This window comes from Bison bison, unplaced genomic scaffold, assembly GCF_000754665.1.
Source record: "Bison bison bison isolate TAMUID 2011002044 unplaced genomic scaffold, Bison_UMD1.0 scf7180017863885, whole genome shotgun sequence".
NCBI lineage: Eukaryota > Metazoa > Chordata > Mammalia > Artiodactyla > Bovidae > Bison > Bison bison.
Genome location: NW_011494457.1, coordinates 256,339 through 273,605, shown reverse-complemented (window position 1 = coordinate 273,605; position 17,267 = coordinate 256,339). Strand labels below are relative to the sequence as shown.

The following is a 17,267-nucleotide window of genomic DNA, read 5'->3' as shown; positions in this document are numbered from 1 at the left end:
GACCCCAGCCCCCCTGCATCATCCCGGGGTTCCTCCCCAGCCCTCAGATGCCAGCCACTATAAGCTCTGCAGTGATGCTGGCGCGCCGTCACGATAGTTTCTAGTGTGTTGGTGAAGAGAGTTTATTCCAGGGCAGTTAGAAGGTGTCTGAGCACATTGCACGGAACAGATCCCTTCCAACAGTCCCATCTCCCAGAGCCTTTACGCTTCCTTCTACAGCCTGCCAGGGGAGTGCGTTTCTTCTGGAGGCCACTTCTGAGTCCCACACACAGTGTTCTCTCACTCTTCTCTGGCTCTTGGCGTCGCTCTTTTCAGGTGCTGCTGAAGCGTCACAGCCTCGGGAGGCTTTCCTGAGCACAGTACCAAAAACTGACGCCTCACCACCTCCACTGGCACACCGTCTCCCTGCTTCCTGCTTTATCTTCCTGGAAACGCTTAGCATCATCCGATGTGTGTCACTTGTGTGTCTCTTTGATTCTGTAAGAGAATCATTTGACTCAGGGGTTTTGTGGACCACCCCAGGGCATGGTGACTCTGCTCTGACTGTGAACTCTGCTCTTCGCTACTTCCAGGTGTATATGACGCTGTTCAGGCCGTTGCTCATGGGTTAGGTGCATTGCATTCATGGTTTCCATTTTGAGGGGGGTTGCTCCATGCTTTCACATTTCCCTGAAAGTATCTTTCTGTCATCAGAGTATTGCAAGTTCAGTTCAGTTCAGTCGCTCAGTCATGTCCGACTCTTTGCGACCTATGAATTGCAGCATGCCAGGCCTCCCTGTCCACCACCAACTCCCGGAGTTCACTCAGACTCACTACAGAAATTTGAGTGGTCACCAACATAGTAACTGTGTATTATATGGTTGGTGAAGAAATTCAGTTAAAACCTTTTTTGAAATTTAATTGTTCCCACCTTATTAACTTCAAAAATCTGGAAAACATGATTCGTGCATGAAAAATTGACATGAATGGAACTGTGAAAGTTTCTTACTAAAATGAATAGGGCAAAGCCACAATCATCTGCAATTAAATAATTAAAAGACTAGAAAGATGGTAACTATATTTAAAGATGTCACCTTTTATTTGTCATGCAGTGGCCGACTCTTTTCATCATTGCAATGATTAAAAGAAACACTGACTTTTGAATTATTTATGCACGTTAGATCAAGAGCCATCCCACCTAAATCTTTTTCTACATTACTAACAAGTGCATGCATTATAAAAATATCATATAACTCTCTGAGATTTCAAATTAGGAGAAACAGTCTTAATGTAAACTAAGGTGACAAGTTCTTTATCAAATGACTGTGACACCTGAGGTGTATATGTCCCAATTTGACTTTATTTGAGTGAAACAGATGGCTGTGTGTCTATTTCCAAGTGAGTGAGTTACGCAGCCTACAGCTATTTACTGAATACCTACTGTGTGTCAGGCCCTGTGCCAACTGCTGGATATGCGATGATGACAAAGATCCCTGAGTTTATGTAGCTTCCAGTCCAGGATCTAATCAGGACTGATGAGGTCTGATCAGACAGATGAGGCAAGTGTCAGGATAGAGAGTGGGCCCGGAAGCACACGAGAGGGCACCTGACTTTGACTTCAGATGTTAGGGGAGACTTTCTAGAGAAAGTGATGTTCAGGAACCTAAAGGATAGATAATGACTAAACTGCCAGCCCTGGTGTCATGTGTGTGCTGGGTATACTTTTATGCACTTTAATTCCTTTACTCTTCAAAACCGTCTCATGAGATCAATGAAGAAAATCCACACAGAATTTTTAAATAACTTGCCCAAGATCACAGAGCTCGGAAATGGCAAAGTCAGGATTTAGACCAAAATAGTCTGATCCCCGAGCCTATGCTGAGTGTTTCAAACCTTTTAACTGTGATCTGCAGTCCGAAATTCCTTTTGTGTAATGACCCAGTACACACACTCACCAGAAACAGTAGTGTTGCGATAATTATTGGAAATGTACTCTGATCCATTCTATTTTATTCTAGACAGTTTTTTTTTTAAATATTGGACCTACAAAATCGATCTCATAACCTACTAACAGATCACAACCTGCAGTTTGAAAAACACTTCACTACACTGTTTTGCCTATTACACAGAATCAGCCAGACCAAGTGAGGGAAGAAGAACAGAATATCTTGGGTTGTGAGAGGTGTGAGGGTGTGAGAGGACAAGGGGGTGGGGTAAGAGGAAGTCAGAAGGGGACGGGTGATCTTAGACCTCACACAGCTCCCCAGCCCTCCCACCAGCTGAATACACGGTGAGCAGTCAGCAGTCTGTTACCTAAAAGAAGGCCTCGCAGGACCCAGCTATCTTGGTACCCTGACCTCAGACTTCAGCCTCTAGAACTGTGAGAGAGAAATTTCTGTTGTCTCTAAGCTACCCAGTCTGTGGTACTGTGTTATCGCAGCGCTAATGGACGAAGGCAAGCATGTGCTGGAGGAGTTTCAGTTGTGTCTGGATAATGATGGGGAGCCTTTGAAGTGATTTAAGCAAGGACATGAGACAACCAGATCTTCCTTGCTTTCAGGAAGATGACTGTGGATGTGGTGTAAAGAAAAGATTGGAGGAGGACAAGTTAGGAAGAGCAGTCAGGGGTCAAAACAAAACTGGAGACTAAGAACATTTCTAAAATGCAGCTCTGGTCCGGTCAGAATTCTGAGAAGCTCCCCTTAGGATAAAGTCTATCACCTTAGCCTGGCGGATAAGCTCCTTCCTCGTTGGCCTCCGCTTTCCTCTGCAGCTTGCCTTTTGCCTCCTTCTTCCTCCATCACACGCAGTGGTCTAGCAGTGGTTGCTGAGCAACTTGCCCAAATGCCGTGTTCTCTCCCACTTTGAATGTGCCCCTTACCCTGTTCTCCATTCCTATTCATTTGAGTCTTGAGGGTTCAGCTAAATGTTGCTTCTTCCAGGAAGCCTTTCCTAACATGCTGGAGACAGAGTTATTGCTTCTCTGGGCTCTCCGGTCCCATCACTTCATGGCAAATAGATGGGGAGAAATGGAAACAGTGGCAGATTTTATTTTCTTGGGATCCAAAATCACTGTGTACAGTGACTGCAGCCGCAAAATTAAAAGACGTTTGCTCCCTGGGGTTGTGCAGAGTCGGACATGACTGAGCGACTTCACTTTCACTTTTCACTTTCATGCACTGGAGAAGGAAATGGCAACCCACTCCAGTATTCTTGCCTGGAGAATCCCAGGGATGGGAGCCTGGTGGGCTGCCATCTGTGGGATCGCACAGAGTCGAACATTACTGACATGACTTAGCAGCAGCAGCTTCTTGGAAGAAAAGCTATGCCCCTAGACAGCACACTAAAAATCAGAGACATCACTTTGCCAACAAAGGTCCGTTTAGTCAAAGCTGTGGTTCTTCCAGTACAGATATGGAACTTTTCCACAACTTTAACATGTATGGATGTAAGAGTTGGGCCATAAAGAAGGCTGAGTGCTGAAGAATTGATGCTTTCAAAATGTGGTGCTGGAGAAGACTCTTGAGAGTCCCTTGGACACCAAGAAGATCCAACCAGTCAATCCTAAAGGAGATCAACCCTGAATATTCATTAGAAGGCCCGATGCTGAAGCTAAAGTCCCAATACTTTGGCCACCTGATGTGAAGAGCCAACTCATTGGAAAAGACCCCGATGCTGGGAAAGATTGAGGGCAAGAGAAGAAGGAGCTGACAGAATATGAGATGGTTGGATGGCATCACCAAGTCAATGGACATGAGTTTGAGCAAACTCGAGGAGATAGTGAATGACAGGGAAGCCTGGCATGCTGCAGTTCATGGGGTTGCAAAGAGTCAGACATGACTTAGCAACTGAACAACAAGAACAAAATATAAGCCAAGGGGAAGTGCGTTATGGAGAAAAGCAAAAGCAGAAAGACCAATGATGAGGCTCTGGAGACCGTCCAGATGACCATGGCTGAGGCAGAACAGTGGCTGTGGAGGAAAGTGGACAAATTTGACATGCAGTTTAAAGTTCAGCCCTGAGGATCTCCTGATGGCCCGTAGTCAGCATGAGGAAAAGGATGGAGGCAAAGATGATTCCTAGTTTCCTGCCTTTGTGAAGTGAATGTGTGACGGTGCCATTCACTGAGAAGGGGAGGACAGGAGAGAAGAGGTTAGGGAAATAGTAAGAGTTGCATTTTGGAGTTCTATATTTGTTCTGGAAATATTGACTATCAGTACACTAGAATAACTGAATTCCACCTTAGACGATTATTTTTCCTATTTCTTGAATCAGTCTTTCCGTGAGACACCTAATTAAAGATTCTGTATGTGCTTTCTGGATAGTGGTTATGTCTACAGTGCATTTCAGAGATCTGAGAATTTTATTACTGTTTTAAAAAGCATGGCACATCTTGAATGTAGGTCATCATCAAACATGCCCAATCCCTTAATAAAATTCAGAGAGAAATCTAGAAGTTAATCATTTTGCCCTTCTTGTTGATCACAGTCCAGCATATCCAGCATGTTCAAGCTACAGCTTCGTTTCCCTGAAGTTAGCAGTTTTAACAAAATGGAAATAGTGGTGCTTGATTTTCCCTCTTCGTGTTACTATCAATACCATCTGTATACAGGGCATGTCTTGGGAGGGAGCTAATGCCGTATGCCATGAGTCTCCACACACCGCCCCCTTTGGAGGAGCACTGAAGAGACTGCTACTCACTGACCCCAGTCCCAGTGAGAGGGGCTCTGAGATATATTCCCTGGAATTGGAGAACCGGTGCCTGACTCGTATCTGGAATTTCAGCCAGGATCTGACTCTGGCCTGAAGTGAGAGACACTGACCAGTCACGTTGGCAGTAAAGCCACTGAGGCCTGGTGAGTTGGTTTCGGCCTGTGCCCCAGAGTTGATCAGAGTGGGGAGCTGCCCAGAGGTGTGTTTGGCAGGACGGAGAGCCATCGTGGTCATCTTGGGTCCTGTCCAGTAGGGCTGCCTGGAGGGCAGAGAGACCTCAGCAGAAAGAGCAGTGACCGCCAACAGTATATGACCACAGCAGGGACCAGTGAGGAAGAGACAGACCCTTGTCCCTTACCTGTCCCTCACCCGCCCCTGTGAGCTCATAGGAGGGAGCTTTGTTCCTTTAAGTCGACCTCCAGAAGACAGAGGGAAAGAAAAGTAAAAGAGCGGCCGGAGCAAAAGCCAGGTGGGACAGCCCCTGGTGTGCGGGGGAACCTTTGAGGCACTTGAGAATGGCTGACTCGCATGGGGCAGGCAGCTGGAGACTGGAAGGAGAGTTGGAGCTCTGGCCACTTGGATGGAGCACCTCTCACTCCTCGCATCCGTACTGTCTCTCCCTCTGATCTCTGTGCTGTGCTTCTGAATCTTTGTACCTGTCTTCCAGTTCCCAGTTTTTTCTTCAACTGGAGTTAATCTGCTGCTTAAATCAACCAGTTACATTTAAATTTTCAGTTATTTTATTTTTCATTTTTAGAGGAGGGCATGCAACCCACTCCAGTATTCTTGCCTGGAGAATCCCATGGACAGAGGAGCCTGGTGGGCTACAGTCCATGGGGTCACAAGGAGTCGGACACGATTGAGTGACTAAGGATAGCACAGCACAGAAGTCTATTTGGATCTTTGTCAGATCTACTTGGTTTTATTTATTTACTTACTTTTAGCCATGTCCTGTGACATATGGGATGGGGGATCTTAGTTCCTCGCCAAGGGATTGAACCTGCACCCCCTGCATTGGAAGCACAGGATCTTAACCACTGGACCAACAGGAAAGTCCTTTGTTTCTATTTGTATAATTTCTTATTTCTTGCTCATGTTTTCAAGCTTTTATTTCTTTATAGAAGTTAAATATATCTGTGGTCATTTTATATTCTGTATGTTATAATTCCAATGAATTAACAATGTCTGAAGGCTTTGCTGGTCTAATTCTGCTGACTTTTGCATTTTCAAGCACAATGTACAGTACATGATCCATTCTCAATATATTCATTGCAAAAATTAATGAATGAAAACATGTGAAATAAAAACAGCAAAGGAAACAATAGATAAATTATAGTGTTGTAAATCATATTATATTAAAATGTAAGCTGTGGAGGAAATAGGTGAAGGAGATTAAGAGGTACAAACCTCCAGTTATAAGTAAGCTATGGGGGTGTAGCATACAGCATAAGGTAATATTGTAATAACTTTATATGGAGACAGATGGTTACGAGACTGGTCATGGTGATCATTTCATAATGTATGCCGACGTCAAAGCGCTATGTAGTACACTTGAAGCTCACATAATATTGTGCATCAATTATATTTCAATTAAAATGCATATATATGTGTATAAGCAGAAAGCTGTAAGAACAAGGACCATCCCCCTCTGCCAAAGGAAGAGAAACAGTACCTAGCATCTTAGGTGTTCTGTAAGGTATTTTCCAAAGGACATATATAATTTGTGAAGTTTTAATAGTTGAGAGGTTTTCATGTGTGCTTATTTTGAGTAACTCATGCATCATGAGAAATAGTAGTTGCTTTTGAATTCACAATTTAAATTATATTTAAAGGTTTTTTGCAGTATTTCAGACTTAGGCATGATTTTTACTCAGTGTTAAGTAAAAAATAGTTTGTCACTGGTCTGTACATCTATGGGGAAAACGTTTGACAACTGTAGTTCTTCAACGTCATCTTTCCACAGCACGCCAGCTCCCGTGTTCTCAAATACAAGAACCAGCGCTCACAAAGTCTTGGTTATGCTTTGTGGTCTGCGAATGCAGAAATTTCTGGGGGGAAAGGAGAGTACCTGGTGTGTTCAGGTCCCCATCTGCTTCCAGACAGGGCCGTGGCAGCAAGTCCCTCATAATGCCACTTCTTTAGACTGTCCCGGAATAACAGTACCTGTTTACTACATTTGTTTACTGTGGGCCAGGTACCAGTTCAAATGTTGCGTATGTTTAAGTCACGTCAGAATTAGACCGCTGGTCCAGTTCCGCTTAATATTTCACTCTCCTGGAGTCACATGCAGGGTGTTATTGTGCTTATAAGGGTTGGTTGGATGGTGACAAACACTTGCGCCCTCAGGCACCTGCCCATTGCAGTCAGCCTGGAGTGTGCTCTGTAGCACACGGAGACCTCAGCCTGCCAGACACCAGATCCACGTAAATGCTAGCCTAAAAGACAGAAAACGGCGCTCTAGGTAATGATCACCAGCTTCCCGAAGATATTTAGAGCTTCAGTTTTGATAATGATAATCTGTTAAGGGAAATTAGGATTTCTATTATTGGTGAGACCATAACTATGGTGTAAAATTTAATAATAAGCATCCAGTACCTATATTATTGGGTTGGCCAAAAAGTTTATTCAGGCTTTTCCATGATATGTTACAGGAAAACCCTAACATACTTTCTGACCAACCCAATATAATCCAATCATTATGATCTGTTTTCTTTTTTTTGGGGGGGGAGGGTGAAATTAGCAACTATTTATTGCTGTGTTCATTGAAAGGACTGATGCTAAAGCTGAAACTCCAGTACTTTGGCCACCTCATGCGAAGAGCTGACTCATTGGAAAAGACTCTGATGCTGGGAGGGATTGGGAGCAGGAGGAGAAGGGGATGACAGAGGATGAGATGGCTGGATGGCATCACTGACTCGATGGACATGAGTTTGAGTAGACTCTGGGAATTGGTGATGGACAGGGAGGCCTGGCGTGCTGCGATTCATGGGGTTGCAAAGAGTCAGACACGACTGAGCGTCTGAACTGAACTGAGCTGATTGCCGTGATCATCCTATCTCTTCTCCTAGAGTCTTTATCAGTGACAGTGGACGCTGGCTTTTAGACCACTGTCCCTGAGTCCCCTTGCCAGAGGTGCTAATTTATTTGGTCTTGGTGTAACCTGACCCAGGGGAGTTTTAAAAGCTCCCCTGGTGGTACAATCAACTTAGTAAAAGGTTGGGCAGGATTTATTCAAGTTGAACATACAGTCGTCTGGTTCTCTGAGGTCACGACAAACACTGACACCTTCCCTCCTGAATCCCTGCTCCTGGGAAACGGACTCAGGTTCCCATGATCTCTGGTCACAACATCACTGCCAGCCGATCAACACATAACCTTGTTTTATGTGTGTTCCTGTCTCAAGACACTTTATTTTATACAGTTGCTTCATTAGCATTGAACTCACAGCTCACAGCACAACATTACAATCCATTTTCATGGCCTGAAAGTCTCAGCTGTCCCATTTGATGATTTTTAAAGAAAAGCACCTTTAAATGTGTCCATATCTCTATTTCTCTATGCAAAGCTAAGCCATTACCTCAAACATATATCAAAAGAAGTAGTAAATATACTTGACATATTTCATAACTATAATTCCAAATATATTTCCTTATTTTAATATCTGGATATAATATATACTACAATTAAGTATGATGATACATGATAAAAAATTCTCAGAATCCACAACTGTGTGTCTATACATCCACTATACACACATGTACATACACACACTTAACATAGATCGTAGGGAGAGTATAGCTATGCTACCTTATAATGATTATTTGGGGCTTTATGTAAATATTGTAAGGTAAATACATTAAAATGTTCATGTCAAACATGTTATTTAAGTTTCACGTTAAATATCCATTTTAAATTTATAGCTTGTCTACTCTAAACGAATATATTAATGAGCAATTCAAATCACCCCTCTGTGTTAATAATTTACAACTGTGGCCTCTTAGCAAAATGGCCTTACTATCTTCAGGTCCTATTTTCTCTGATTAACATAATTACTAAAGCAGAAGCGCCTTTAGTTACACGATTTTAAACTACAGAAAGACGCGGTGTGGCATCCGTCTTTTGTCATCCTTGCCAGCTCTCTGCTTTGTAGCTGTAATTAGACACTGTGTCAGACCAACAGGAGAATTGACCACAGCAAGAGCGCTGTTGGAATATAACACCCATTATTAGATTCTCAGTATAATAGAATATAAAATAATTTGCAGTGATTATAGTACCTGAAACAAGGCAGTGGAATTATTGAAAATTGTAAAAGAGCTACCAGTATGGGAATGTTCCTGTCTGTAGGCAAGGTTTCTCAACTCAGAATTAAATCTGATGTTCTCTTTTAAAAATGATTTCATCATTGTCTCTGAACCAGCAAAAACATTTTCCAATACCTTCGGCAGCATAGCTATTTCTCTTTTGTCCTTAGGCTCAAAGCATGGAGTTGTGTTGTTGGCTGTCTTTTTTCCTTCCCTTGCTTCAGGCATTTTGGTGATATCTGTATTTAAATTTGCTGTCTGATGTCCTACATAGGGAATAAGCTTCTTCCTAAAGATAACTATCAACCAGTTTTAATATGACTGACATTTCAAGGTCCTGTTTTACATTAATCAAGGTTTTTAGCAGGTGTAAAGCACTGTTACAATAAAGAAACTGAGTACAGTCTCATAATTCAATTCTAGACTTCCCATCCAGGAGTCTGCTGGATAGATAACTTGAGAATAAAGCTTTTTGACATTCAGGTTTAAATGGAAAGAAAATGAGAAACCAGATAAAGCAAGCCAACCAAATTAATTCACTCTATATTCCTCTCTGCCTTTTCAGTGGAACTTACAGAAATTCTCTCCCAGAGAAATTTGGGAGTCCCTCATGAAACAATCCCTTTAGTGTTTTAGTGTTTACAGAATATCCACTTTTGTGCTTTGTGTTCAAGCATAAAAAGACAAACCTTTTGCTGTTCTCCATCAAGCCCCCACAGGTTCTCCTGGGCTTCTGAAATTTTTCCATAAATGCTATTCTTTCTTCATATGAATCAAAGAAAAAAATCTACCCCACCCACACCCCTTCCTAGGAGAAAACAAACAGGCACAGATACATAGGTCAACTGTGTACTTAACTCTGTCCCCCTCTGCAGGGTCCGGCATCCCTAAAGGCAGCCCCAGGGACAAATGTCCTGATCCCAAAGCTCCAGTCACTTCAGTTATGTACCATTACAACAGTTGTTGGTCAAGAAGTACTTGGTGCAGCTGGTTCTCGTTATTCCCTCTCATAGTCCCCTAATAAAAAGAGCATTGACTTAGAAATCAGGAATTTGGGCTTCTGGTCCTACTTCTGCCCTTGAATCATTTTGTGAGCCTGACAAGTCACCTGACCTCTAGAAATCTCAGGTTCTCCTGTGTATCACAAAAGGACTGAATTAGAATGTCCTCTAAGACATCTCTTGTCCTCTACTCATGTTCCTTTTAACAACTGGATCATCCAGATAAAGATTCCTGGAACAAACATTTATCAAGTGAGTGTTAGGTACTCTGCCAGCCACTTATGGATTGAACAAGTTGAACACAATATATGCCATGAGTGAGTGTGCAAACTCTAGGGGGTGTCAGAGCTGTCAACAAGCTCTAACGAGGTGTCAACAACAAGATTTGTTCATTGCTGACATCAGAGCTTAGTGCCTGCCACATACTAATACATAATAAATATTTGTCAAATGAATGAATAATATTTGAAATATGTGTGTGCATGCTTAGTCATGTCCGACTCTTCACGACCCCATGGGCTGTAAATATTTGAAATGATAAGTGAAAACAAGAATATTCCCATTGTATCATGCAAAACAAAGAAAATAGGGGTTCATTTTAACTTGGAGGATATATAAAGGATTTCACCAAGGAGGCAGTATTTGAATTGAGTTTAGAAGAGTGGAAAGGTTTTTGATAGAGAAGAAGGGTAAGGATGAGGATGTTCTAGACTGAAGGAAGAGCACAGAGAGACATGAAACCAGAGACGTGAAAGTGTATGTCCACCTGATGGCCATCAGCCTGGAGGCTGGAATCAGGTATAAAGAGGGAGGAGCATTTCGGGCAGAAGGAGCAGCATGGGTGAAGACTTGGTACTGGAAATAAACATGGTGAATGTGAAGAACTGGGAGAGGTTCAGCAGAACCGTACAGTCTTAGGAAGAGTATGCTGCAGTCCATGGCGTCGCAGAGGCTTGGACACGACTTGGCAACTGAACAGCAACAACAACACAAAATGAGACGAGAGGTAAATGGGGACGGACTTACAAAGAGCCTTGTAAACCCTGTTAAGTAGTTTGAAGACGTGCTGGAAAGAAGTGACATGAGCAGGTTTTCAGTTTGGAAAAGCCACTCTGGCGGTACCGTGCAGAATGAACTGAGAGAACGGGCGGGGAGACCTCTTAGAGGCGGTAGTAGCAACTGTGCTCCAAATAACCTGCATGACCGGGGAGTTAATGGTCATGTTAATAGAGGTAGAACAAGCACCCAGGGTGAGCAGGCTGGAGGGTAGTGAGACCGCCCTGTACAGAGAGATGGGTATGTGCTGGGGGCTAGAACTCAGCAGAAGTCAGAGCTGAGAATTAAAATGTGTGAATTACTTGCATACAGGTGATGGATCTCATCCTCCTTTAAGAGCAGTAATAGGTGACATCACCCTGGGATATGGTGGAGGCAGAAGAGAAAGGGGCCGAGGATAGACTGTCTACATTTTAGAGGAGACAGAGCCAGGAAAGAATACTGAAAAGGTTGCTTAGTGAGATGAAGGAGTGCCAGCAGAGTTCACTTGAAGCATCCACAGAGGAATGAGTTTCAAGGAGTGTCTTGAGATTTCAGTTTCTTTCTTTCTTTAGATTTAGATGGAGTATTATTATGACTATTGTCATCAGAAAGTCACTGTCATTCTGAATTATCTTAGTTTACATGTTGCTAAATTTCAAGATGATTTCATTACTTATAGAAAGACTTTTCTCCTAAGAAAAATGAAAGTCAATGGAAAAATATTTGACTAAAATTCACTTCTTAGCCATGCTTTTATGTAAATATGGTGAGCACACATGCACTGTGGGATACCATTGATCTCATATTCTACTAAGAATATATTAATCTTTTTATCAGAACCTTTATCCACTAGATATAACATGATCATATGAAACCTGGAACATTTTAGATATTATTTTTATCTAACAATCTTCTGTTTCCTTTAATCACTATTAAGTGGTTAAACTATATTCAATTTAAAAACCAAAGCCATCACCTCTTTTATCCTTGTGCTTCAGTTTGGCCTTCCACTCAACAGGCGTTTATCAAACACGTCCTGTGGGAATGGTACTGTTGGGTGCTGGGGTACAAAGGAAACTCCTAGTGAGGTCTCCTCAACTAACCTGTTTTCAGGTAGGTGGCCAGACTTGTATTAATAGTTAGCGAGATGACATGTTACAACTGCTCACAGGGCTCCTGACAAGATACCGTAAGATAAACAGTAATAGGATAGAGCGAGGAAAGACGGGATCAGGGCAAGCGCTGTAGAGAAGGCGAGAGTTGAACTGAGTTTTTAAGTATGAAAATGTCCGGAGATGAGAGGGCTGGGGGGGCGGGGGATGGGATTCCTGGTAGAGGTAGAGATTTAGGTTTCTTGAGCTGTCTGATTCTGTGGTGAACCAGCAGCAGTTTTGCCCAGGTTAGCCTCCAACTGTGGATGAAATGGGAAAGAAGGTTAGAGTCAAAGAAAATTTGCTTTTCATTATAATAACTCACAGCCTGAGAGTGGTAGCGCCGAGCATCTCGCTGCTCACCGTGAGCTGCCCTTTGATGAGCACTGGGATGCGCCAGCACTTCATAGCAACTCGCACAGCTCCCATGCCTCCTGTCTTCGGGGGAGCTCAGACGAGACAGTCTTCCTTTTGCCCTCTGTCAGTTTCCTTTCTTTCCATATACTATTTCACGTGAACCTATTCGAGAGCGAGTCCCTAGCACTGACAGTGTTGGTAACAATTTACATCCAGAAACTTGGACCAGGCTCATAATTCATATTCAATAGATAAATTTCAATTCCTCTCCATTCTCTCAATCCCTTTGATTTGTAGTAAATATTACTTGTCTGTTATATTCCAGGTACTTTTCCCATTATATCCTGGGTACTTTGATGATATTAATGAATAAAAAGGACAAAGATCCCTGACCCAGTGGAATGTACATTTTAGTAATCGTCACAACGGTTCTGGAAAAATTGCTTCTTTTCTCCCACCGAGTTATTATGAAAATTAGGTTGCTATCTAAGAGAGTGATTTTCTTTCATGGGCCCTGGATTAGACACTGGGGCGAGAAGACATTTTTTATTTTGGGGCAAAAAGACTTTTTTGTAGCTGGGGGTTCTGTGAGGATAGACCAGTATGAGGTGGCATGTTTTCTCTAGTTTATCTTGTAAGAGATGAAAGTTTGAAGGAACTAAAAATAGAGTGGTTTCAGAGATGGAAAAGTGGGTGAAGGGAGAAATATTTAAAGACAAGTTATTTGAAGCTTGCCTGGCCTTGGCTTCAGTGAGGAGAGAGAGAAGACAGCCACAGAATGACTAGTCATCACTTAAGCTTGGGTATACTTTAAATAGACAGAATAGAAACAGTGAAAAAGTAGAATCGACTAAACAGAGAATTCTGTTACAGCATAAAAATACCCAATTATTAAAAATGCAATAAAGTTGACATAGAGTACTTTCCATTTTACTATTTTTATAGCTCTTTCATTTGTTATTTTACAGATGCTGTGCCTGTTCCCTCAGAAAAAAGCCCATCTCTGCAGACAGATGTGAGTCTGGTCAAGAACTTGGACAGTACCATTACAAAGACCGTCACAGGAAACCCTCTGCAAATGCCTTTAGAAAAGCAGCCAGCTGCAAAAAGCTGTGACACGTTGATGACTTTACAAGCACATTGGCCATCTAGTCAAGAAGAGTTCATTGGCCCTCATTTAAGGACATCAAAGTCGGATTCTACTTTCCGTAACCAGGCCTCCGTGGAGACATTGTATGTATCTCCCTCATTCACAACATTTGACCCAATGAAAGAGACTGTAATCAGTAAGGGTCATCAGAAAGCAACACGGTCCGGCCTGGTTCCGATGGAGGATGAAAACCTCAAGACCTTAGCCACATGGGGTGAGTCTACAAGAAACCCCTCTTTTGAAGTACTCTTCTTTTACTTTTCTCTGCTTTCTGTCTCCTGATTTGTTGCCTTCTCTTATTCCCCACCCATTGGTATGAAGAGAGGTACTTCTGAGTTGGGAAAGTGCCCCTTTTAAAAAGGGCTAATAGCAGATCATCATCATGGTTACATGTGCTTGAGTGAAGCCCAAGTTCTGAGCAGTTTTGATACAGAACAAATTAGAAAGAACTAGCATTAAATACGGAGAAGGCAATGGCACCCACTCCAGTACGCCTGCCTGGAAAATCCCATGGATGGAGGAGCCTGGTGGGCTGCAGTCCATGGGGTCATTAGGAGTCGGACATGACTGAGCGACTTCACTTTCACTTTTCACTTTCATGCATTGGAGAAGGAACTGGCAACCCACTCCAGTGTTCTTGCCTGGAGAATCCCAGGGACCGGGGAGCCTGGTGGGCTGCTGTCTATGGGGTCGCACAGAGTCGGACACGACTGAAGCAACTTAGCAGCAGCAGCAGCAGCACCAGCATTAAATAAGAGCTTCCTGTCAAACATTTAGGTTACTTATTTAAAATCTATATAAGAGAAAATGATTAGTGTGTATATTGGTGTGTATGCATACACATACATCCATATGGGTATGTATGTGTGTGTTTTCCCTTTTTTAAAAGCGCTGTGTACTGATTACAAAAAAGGGGCAGGGGGAGTAGCGAATTGCTTCCCTCTTCTGTCTTACAAAACATGGAGAGGGTTGCAGTATTGTTAGACTGGTTGATAGAGGATAAAGCCAGTTGAGATCCCAGGTCATTGGCTGTCAGTTGTTAAATCCTACATTTCATAGTTTATACTTTCTTCTTAGAGTTAATTAGTAAAAGAATAACCCATTTGCTGGTACATACCCCTGGTGGCTCAGATAGTAAAGAAACTTACTGCAATGAAAGAGACCCAGGTTCAATCCCTGGGTTGGGAAGATTCCCTGGAGAACAGAATGGCTACCCATTCCAGTATTCTTACATGGAGAATTCCATGGACAGAGGAGCCTGGCCTTCGACAGTCCTCAGAGTCTCAAAGAGTCGGACGTGACTGAGCGACTAACACTTTCACTTTTTTTCCATTTCAAAGACTAAGTAGTTTATTGATTCTCATGTGTAATAATGCTTACTAACTCATAAATATAATTTTTATAATATGAACTTTTAAAATATAAATCCTTTAAACTGCCTCAAATTCAAGTCAGAAGTACAATAGAAATACAAACAATGGAAGCCAAAATTGTTTGAGGTTAAAGAAACTTACCTTAATGCTAGTAAGGTCAGTGACTAGTAAGAGATTCTTCTTACTGCTCTTCCCAGAATTTTTTTTAATTGAATACCTAAAAATAAAACTAATTCTTAGTTTTGTCGCAAAATTAACTTTCTGCTGAGACTACTGATGGAGAAACCAATTAGTGCTGGTTACGATAGCCAGTGCATGTTATGATTAGCTCATGTGCATGCTGTCCCCTGGGAAGCTGTTACTTTGGTCCATTTCTTCCACAAATACCACAAAAAGAAAACTGAGAATACTTTGGGTGATAGCTTGTATATCAAGTATATTTAATTATGAAAAATTACAAGAGGTTCCTGTAAAACCAGTTAGCAAGGAAGACTTTTCCTCCTACTTACAATGGAGTAGATAGCATTAGTCTAGTCCTCCACCAACAATATTGGTTAAAGCTGGAAAACTATTAGAAATCATTATAAAACAACGAAGGTAGAAAACGCCTGATGGTCAGGCTCCTAGGGGAAAGGACTGTGATACTGTGATGCAATAAGTAATGTATATTTGGTCTTCACCCCTGGTTCCTAGCACGGAGCTTCTGAAACCCTTGTTATTTTCCTGAGTGATAGAAGAGAAAGAGGCATTTTCTGTTATTCATCATAAACAGAATATGTTTATGTTTCAACTCCATCCCCAACCTCTGGGGAGAGGAGAAGGAATGACCAATGATTTGATCAATCAAAAGCCAATGGGGACTTCCCTGGTGGTCCAGTGGATAAGACTCCATGCCCAGGGAACTATTAATAAGATCCCACATATTCCAACTAAGCCCACATTGCAGCTACTGAACCCACATGCCCTAGAAGCCTACACGAAGACCCAGCGCAGCCAAAACAAATAGTAAATGCTTTTTAAAAAAGAGCAAGCAGGTGACAGTGATGGATAGTTTCAAAAAAATCAGGGGCCAATACTTTGATCAGTCATGCCTATGTAATGGAACCTCTGTAAAAACCGTGGGCCATGAGGTTGAGAGGGCTTCCAGGTTGGTGAGCTCATGAACGTTCTGGGAGGACGACCGCCCAAAGGAGGCACGGCAGCTCTGTGTCCCTTCCCCATACCTTGCCCCGTGCATTTCTTCCATTTGGTTGTTCCTTTATAATAAACCAATCATAGTAAGTAAAACAAGGTCCTGAGTTTTGTGAGCCATTCTAGCAAATTATCAAACCCAAAGAGGGTACCGTGGGATTCTTCAATTTACAGCCAGCACATCAGAAATAGAGGAGGCCTGGACCTGCAGCTGGCATCTGAGTAGTGTCTCAGTTTTCTCCCCCTTGCCTGTTTGCCTGTTAGCAGAGCAGGGTGATAGAAGCCAAGGAAACATGAGAGGCCTGGGCTTTCTGCTATCTCAATGAGCTTGGGAGGTAGGGTTGGCGTTTGGGGCTTCCAAGGTGTCAGGGACTTAAGGGGCTAATATTTCAGAGGGGAGGGAATCACAGAGAAAAAGTCCACAAGTCTTTGTGTAATTTCTTACTGTTACTTTTGCCTGCTGCTAAACTGCTCAGGTTTTGGATAAGGTGCCGAGAAACTAAATGGGAAGAAGCCAAGAAGCTAACCAGAGATTCTGATAGTCTTGTGGTGCTAAGAAGATGGAGGTTGGAGTTTAGGATATGCAGAATTGTAGGGGCTATGGTAAATACGCCGTCCTTTCAGCTGGGCCCTCTAAAGGGCTACACCCTATGCATCAGAGGTACATTCTGGAGTAAGGACAGCCTGGAAATAGAACAGCCCTCCCAAATGCTGAAACCCAGCTTCAGCTAGAGCAAAGTATCTGAAGACAATGAAATCCTTTCTTGAGTGGTGCTACAATTTTTCATGCATAAGGTTTGGCATTCACCAAAAAATTACCAGGCATACCAGGAAATTAACAAATGACCAGAAATACAGGATAAAATAAACAACAGAAACAGACTCATAAATAATCTAGATAATGAAGTTATAAGATACATACTTTAAAATAATTATGATTAATATATGTAAAAAAAAAAAAAAACAGAAGAAAAGATGGGGGAATTTCATTGGAATAGAATACTGCTATC

The 17,267-nt window shown here is 42.4% G+C and overlaps 1 protein-coding gene across 1 annotated transcript in view; it reads left to right on the top strand.

Moving 5' to 3' along the window:
* Positions 1 to 17,267, top strand: part of ENTHD1 (ENTH domain containing 1) — an 84,482-nt gene that overhangs the window by 56,410 nt on the left and 10,805 nt on the right. Inside the window, exon 5 of the mRNA XM_010833738.1 lies at positions 13,512 to 13,907. Coding sequence (XP_010832040.1) covers positions 13,512 to 13,907 — 396 coding nt within the window. The remainder of the gene's footprint in view (positions 1 to 13,511; positions 13,908 to 17,267) is intronic.